General features: G+C 44.7%; 3 protein-coding genes across 3 annotated transcripts; all 3 read left to right on the top strand.

Annotated features, from left to right (window-relative positions):
- Window positions 1-1,676: 1,676 nt before the first annotated feature.
- Window positions 1,677-2,171, top strand: LOC109147329. The gene has a single exon (XM_019294992.1). It carries the CDS (start codon window positions 1,677-1,679, stop codon window positions 2,169-2,171), a length of 495 nt encoding a protein of 164 aa, XP_019150537.1.
- A 105-nt stretch (window positions 2,172-2,276) lies between these two features.
- Window positions 2,277-3,972, top strand: LOC109147328. Its single transcript, XM_019294991.1, has 3 exons — window positions 2,277-2,456; window positions 2,646-3,014; window positions 3,229-3,972. Exons 1-3 carry the CDS (start codon window positions 2,277-2,279, stop codon window positions 3,970-3,972), a joined length of 1,293 nt encoding a protein of 430 aa, XP_019150536.1.
- Window positions 3,973-4,008: 36 nt separating this feature from the next.
- Window positions 4,009-5,241, top strand: LOC109147327. Its single transcript, XM_019294990.1, has 2 exons — window positions 4,009-4,432; window positions 4,535-5,241. The coding sequence occupies exons 1-2, from the start codon at window positions 4,009-4,011 to the stop codon at window positions 5,239-5,241; spliced, it is 1,131 nt and encodes a 376-aa protein (XP_019150535.1).
- Window positions 5,242-6,968: the final 1,727 nt, after the last annotated feature.

The raw sequence follows: 6,968 nt of genomic DNA, 5'->3' as shown, positions 1-6,968 counted from the left end.
TGTCCTCTCTCTACCTAGGGTTTCTTGGTTTTTTCCGGTCGCTTCTTTGACTATTCTCTACGGACGATTTCCGATAAGGGGAACAACTGTGGTTTGATCATTGCATGCGAGATGGCTTCAACGCTGACAGAACCGGAGGTCGCGGGTTTGACGGCCAGGTGGGCCGATATGGTGCTCCAGGAGGAAGCTACGGCGTTTCGGCCGGACGAAGGGGATGTTGTCGAGGAGGGGGGCGGCGAGGTGGAGGAGAGTTGGGGGGTGGTGGGAAGGTTCTTGACACGGAAGCTAGTCAGGTTGGAATTTATGAGTCAGGTCTTGGCATCAGTGTGGCAACCGGTGAGCGGGGTTGAGGCAACGGAGGTTCAGCCTGGTCGGTTCCTGTTTGTTTTTCATCATGTAACGGACATGGAACGAGTTCTGAACGAGGGTCCCTGGTCTTTTGATAATAGCACGCTGGTGTGTAAGCAGGTCCCTAACGGAGTTATGCCGGATGATGTGGTGCTGGATACGGTGGATTTATGGGTTCAGCTGCATGGACTGCCGAACGGATACTCATCTAGTAGGATTTTGGAGCAGATTGGAAATTTCTTGGGTACGTATGTGAAATATGATGATCGTTTCGATAACGCCCCGTGGAAGATGTATCATCGTATTAGGGTTTCGTTGTCTGTTGATAAACCCTTGAAAAGACGAATGAATTTTATTAAACGAGATAAGACGTGCTGCTGGGTCATGTTCAAGTACGAACGCCTTCATACTTATTGCTATTTCTGCGGGATGCTAGGGCATTCGTATCAGTTTTGTCGTGGGGCAAGGGACTCGAAGATGCCGGTGGAGGAGTATTTGTATGGCCCGGAGCTACGGGCAGGAGGGACCCGTGGCCCTAGGCTGGTGGGGGGCAGCTGGCTTTTGCCGACGGGCCGGCAGGCCGTGGGGCGGAAACCGCAGGTGGATTGGGCGGAGGTGGGGCGGTCTTCGGGAAGTGTGAACCGGACCGAGGGGGTGGTAGAGGGGGAGGTGGTGGCGGTTGCCAAACGGCGCCGGGGGGAGGTGGATGGTGAGGGACGGAGGTGCGAGGGAGAAGATATTGTCATGACCGAAATTCCAAAAAACTTGCAGCTGGCGGGTACTGGTTCCCAGACCCGCCCGGATCAATGAGTACTCTAAGTTGGAACTGCCGTAGCTTGGGTAATCCACGGACAGTTCGGGAGATTGTGGACATGGTGTCCCGTAAGCAACCCGACTTTGTATTTCTAATGGAGACTAAAGTGGCACGCGATCATGCAGAACGATTACGTGTTAAGATTGACTATGAGGGACTGTTTTATGTTGATAGCGATGGGTTAAGTGGTGGTATAGCATTACTGTGGAAAAAGAATAGTACGGCCCGACTAATCAGTTACTCAACGAACTATGTTGATGTTGGGGTAACTATTGCTGGCTTTCCTGAATGGCGGATGACGGGTTATTATGGTTTTTCTGAACGAACAAGACGCGCTGAGTCATGGGATCTTTTGAGAACACTCTCGGGCAGGTCGAATCTCCTGTGGGTTGTTATTGGTGATTTCAATGATTTGTTATATCAGAATGAGAAGAGAGGGGGAAATCCGCATCCGAATAGCCTCCTACGCGGTTTTGGGGAAGCTGTTGAGGACTGTGGGCTTGCCTAGTTGCCTATGGTTGGTTATCCGTACACATGGGAGAAGGGGAAGGGGACAGTCAATTGGATGGAGGAGAGGCTCGATAAAGTTCTAGTGACGGATGGGTGGCAGAGTATGGTGTTGGGGGCAAAAGTGATGAATCTGAGAACCCGGAAGTCTGATCACTCGACACTCTTTTTGGGGATTCAAGACTCCGCTGGGAGTGTTGGGCCTCGTAGGAGGGGTTTTCGTTTTGAGATGGCCTGGTTGCACGATGAGGGGTGCAGGAATGTGGTAGAGCAGTCCTGGCAGGAGGGGAGGGGCCAGGGGTTACAGAACTGTATTCAGTACTGTGGGACCCGGTTAACACGATGGGGTAGAGACCGGTATCATAAGTACGGAAAACGGATCAATGAACTGACAAAGGAGCAGCAGCGACTAAGGGGGCGTACGGACCCGGCCTCCCTTGCTGAGTTCCAGCGCCTAGAACAGCTGTTAAGCTGTACTGAAGCTCAGGAGGATGCCTACTAGAGGTAGAGAGCCAAACAACACTGGCTTAAGGAGGCAGATGCTAATACGAAGTTTTTCCACAGGTATGCCTCTCACCGAAAAAAGAAGAATACTATTTCTAGATTGATGAATGATAATGGGGATTGGGTTGAGGGGGATCCTATGAAAAATATTATATTGCAGTATTATAAGCGTATTTTCTCTGCTGGAACCCCGGGAACTGGGGAGGATTTCTTTGAGGGAATTGTCCCGCGAATCACGCAGGCACAGAATGAGTATTTGTTGCGTCCTTTTGAACTGGATGAGGTTAAGAGTGCACTGTTTGCGATGTTTTCGGACAAGGCACCAGGCCCGGATGGAATGAATCCAGACTTTTACCAACATTTTTGGGATGTGGTTGGGGGTGATGTGGCGAGCTTTATAATAAATTGTGTTGAGTCCTGTGATTTCCCGCCTGGGTTGACTGAGACTGATATTGTTTTAATCCCTAAGAAGAAAACCCCTGAGTACGTCACTGATTTGCGGCCTATAGCCCTCAGTAATGTGGTATATAGAGTTATGGCAAAAATGTTGGCTAACAGAATGAATCCGTTGATGGAAGGTGTAATATCGGAGTCACAAAGCGCATTTATCCCGGATAGGTTGATAACGGATAATATACTATTAGCTGCAGAGGTGGGGCATTTTTTAAACAGGAAACAATGTGGAGTGGGGGGATGGAGTGCTCTCAAGCTAGATATGGCAAAGGCATATGATCGGGTCGAATGGCCCTTCTTACGAAGGATGATGTTGGCGCTGGGATTTCATGGTGGTTGGGTGGAGTTGATTATGAAGTGTGTAACCTCTGTCTCATATAATATTCAGGTGAATGGTTTAAGATGTGAACCTATTATACCCACTCGTGGAATAAGGCAAGGGGATCCTTTGTCTCCGTATCTATTTATTATTTGTGCAGAGGGTCTATCTTTGTTGTTGTAGCGGGCACACAATGTGGGATTGATACATGGCTGCAGGGTATCAAGAGGAGCCCCCCGATTTCTCATTTATTTTTTGCAGATGATAGTCTACTGTTTTTAAGGCCAAGGTGGAGGAAGCAACTGAGATTAAAAGGTGCCTAACTGTGTATGAGAACCTATCCGGGCAGGCAGTAAATTATCATAAGTCGAGTATATGTTATAGCAGAAATACTAGTGATGAGGATAGACAAAGTGTGGCTCAGATTTTGGGTGTGGCACAGGCACCGAATTTTGGTAAGTATTTGGGACTCCCCTCTTTTATTGGAAGGCATAAGAAAGCAGCTTTTGCGTATGTGGAGGATAAAATCCGTCAAAGGATTGGGTCATGGAATAAAAAACTGCTATCACAGGCAGGGAAAGAAATTCTTTTGAAAACTGTAACACAATCAATGCCTACGTTTTCAATGAGTGTTTTCTTGTTACCTGTATCAGTATGTACGGCGATAGAAAGGACGATGAATCGTTACTGGTGGGATTCTGGAACTGACAGGCGAATACATTGGAAGGCATGGGATAAGTTATGTGTCCCGAAGAAATATGGTGGGCTGGGATTTAAAGATTTGCGTGCATTTAATCTAGCAATGCTAGGAAAGCAGGCGTGGCGAATGTTGACTAAGCCTGACTCTCTGGTGGCACGTGTGTATAAGGCCCGGTATTTTCCAAAAGGATCTTTCTTTGATGCACAGGTGGGAAATAATCCTAGTTTCTGCTGGCGCAGTATCATGGCAGCAAAGAGTATTATCTGTGGTGGGGTCAGACGCAGAATTGGTAATGGGGAATCTACATTCATATGGACCCACCCTTAGCTACGGAATGACCATGACCCAATGATACAAACAGAAATGTCAGTACAGTTAAGGGAGGCCAAGGTGGCAGGTTTGATAGACCAGCAAACTGGTGTCTGGGATCCCTCAATCTTAACTGATCTATTTCAACCTAATGATGTGGCGGAAATTATGAAAATACCCATCTCCCCGGAATATGATGATACTTGGTACTGGCATGGGGATCCAAGAGGGGAGTATTCTGTTAAAAGTGGATATAGGCAAGTAGTGGGAAATTATCAACAGACTAATGGGGTATTTGCAAAATGGTTATCCCTATGGAAGTTAAAAATCCCCCCAAAATGGAGAATGTTTCTATGGAGAGCCATTAGTGATATATTGCCTACTACTACAAACTTGCTTATAAAGAGGGTGGATGTGGATCCACGATGTGCCATGTGTGGATTATCTCAAGAAGACACAATGCATGCTTTGGTGTTATGTGATTTTGCAAGGAACATTTGAGATAAATCTAACCTCACAATTCCAAATATAATCACAAATATTTTTTATGTTTGGTTTGATGAACTTTTAAATGTTCTAGACTCTGATGGGATATTCTATGCAGTAGCAATACTTTACAATATTTGGAGAGCACGGAACAGGGCCGTTTGGGAAGCAACGTTACCACGGCCGGAAGTGGTCCTCAAAATGGCCGCTGCTGCCAAGCTGGCATGGACTCGGGCGCACCCACAGCTCACGGCCCCGCCCACCACGCTGCTAGCCACGCCAAACCCACTGCAAGGAAACGCCAATCTCCTTGCGCCGAATCCCCTCGCTGCCGAGCCACCTGGACCGCCAAGGCACGTATGCCGTGTGGATGGAGGGTATTTGCAGGAGACAAGACAGGCGGCTTTGGGGGTACTCTTACTAAATATGGACGGGGGATATGTTTCGGCATTCAGTGGACCACTTCAAGGATGCTCCTCGCCACTTATGGCAGAGGCGCTCGCATGTAAAGAAGCTTTATCATGGTTGAAGGATCGGGGTGAGCAAAACGTTGAGGTTTATACGGACTGCCTCACACTACATCGTTATCTTACTACACCAACTACTGTGCTGCGCACATATCTAGGCTATGCCATTGACACTTGCAGGCTTATTGCATCTTCGTTTCAGTCTTGTTCGTTTCATTTTATTCATAGAGTAGAGAACCATTTAGCTCATGCTTTAGCTACTACGGCTTATCAGCAAACTGCAACTATGTATTGGGATCTACTCCCACCAGATGTTATTTCGGCCTACTTTTAATGAAGCATCGGAAAATTATCAAAAAATGTTAAAACCGCTTGAAATATGACACTATTTATTGGTCGTTCTTTCGCATCGTCACGGTGTATGATACACCTCAATGCACCGGAAACTTCCATAAAATCCATAAACCTCGCCCAAATCTCCTGGATCGATACCGCGCGTTGAGCAGAACTGTAGAAGGGTGATCAAAGCTAGGGTTCAACAGCACACTCTATTTCTCTTTCGGCTTCAGATTTTCCCTCTACAGTTCCCGTCTGTGTATAATACATATATAAATATGTATGTTTTCTAGACTTGGAGGCGATTTAGTAATTCATAAATATGTATGAATTGATGATTTAGTTTTAGTAATTGTTTGATAGAGTTGGATGCGGATGGAGACGGGAGAACCGAAGAACTACGTACTCTAGGAATTATTGAATTAAGAATTGGCGAAGGATTATTGAATTGTTGGATTTCTCCCCTTCTGCGTACTCTTACAGGGCGTTTGGTTGGAGAGAGGGAATTATGTGGGAAAGGATTTGTAATTCCATGGGAGATGAATTACTGGAAATAAAGTGGGAATTTAAATTCCAATGTTTGGTTGACAGGAATAAAATTACTGGAAATTTCAATTCCAATGTTTGGTATACATGAGAATTGAAAGGGAATAAGTAGTATAAAGTCCAAAATATTCATTGTTGTTGTCAAACATTAATTTTAGGTTAAATAAGGGAGGGGTAATTTTGACTCATCACAATCTTTTTTTTTCTTCCTAAAATCCCAGGAATTAAAATACCGAGGGGGGGGGACATGGGATTTTAATTCCATGAAAATGGGGGAATTGCAATTCCTTTCAACCAAACAAGGGAATTTTGTGGCATTTGGAATTAAGTGGGAAGGGAATTTAAAATCCTTTCAACCAAACGCCCTGTTAGTCTTAGATAGTCAGATCTAGACATTGCCTAAGAATTAAGATATTATATATATGTTTTTTAAAAAAATATTATATAAATAATTTATTTATTTATTTTTTAAATATGGTCTGGCCCGCGGGCCGACCCGCAACCCGCACGGGCTCTGGCCCTCCGCGGGCCATGCCCGTTAGGCCCGCATTTTCGCTAGCCTAATTTCTTGCGGCCCTAACTCGCCCCATCGCGGGGCGGGTGCAGGCTAACCCGCGGACTTCGATCCACTTTGACACCCCTAATTAAAAATGACAACTCATCATCCACATAAGCAGACAACCTGATAAAATGTGTGGTAACCTACTATCTGGTGAAATTGCATACATTTGCGGTGTTCAATGGCCTAATTGCATTTTTTTTTTTTCGTTCAGTGGTCAAATTGCATTTTCAGGTTACGCTCAATGGACAATTTGGACCTTATTCCTAAAAAAAAGTGAAAGCTATTATTTTTTGAATTTCCACCCTAAAAGAATATATGAATGTCACACTATAATTATTTTAAGAATACATTGTCTTCTCTTTACTTAAATCAAACCTTATTTGTTGTAGCAAAAAAATTAATTTTCTATTCCAAATCTATATTGCTTTCATTAAAATGTACATTTTGTTACAAGCTGATCTACTATGTATGAGACTAAATTTTTGTCTATTTTAAAAATCTAAATGCAAAAAATTCATTACTTAATCAATAGAGGTAATTCCACCAGAAAACTCTTGTTTTTGGTGACAATTCGAAATTTAGTCCCAGACTATCATTTTTATCATTTAAGTATTTTT

This window comes from Ipomoea nil, unplaced genomic scaffold (genome assembly GCF_001879475.1).
Source record: "Ipomoea nil cultivar Tokyo-kokei standard unplaced genomic scaffold, Asagao_1.1 scaffold1993, whole genome shotgun sequence".
Classification (NCBI taxonomy): domain Eukaryota; kingdom Viridiplantae; phylum Streptophyta; class Magnoliopsida; order Solanales; family Convolvulaceae; genus Ipomoea; species Ipomoea nil.
Note: the sequence above shows the minus strand (reverse complement) of the source record. Positions and strands in the feature narration are given on the sequence as shown.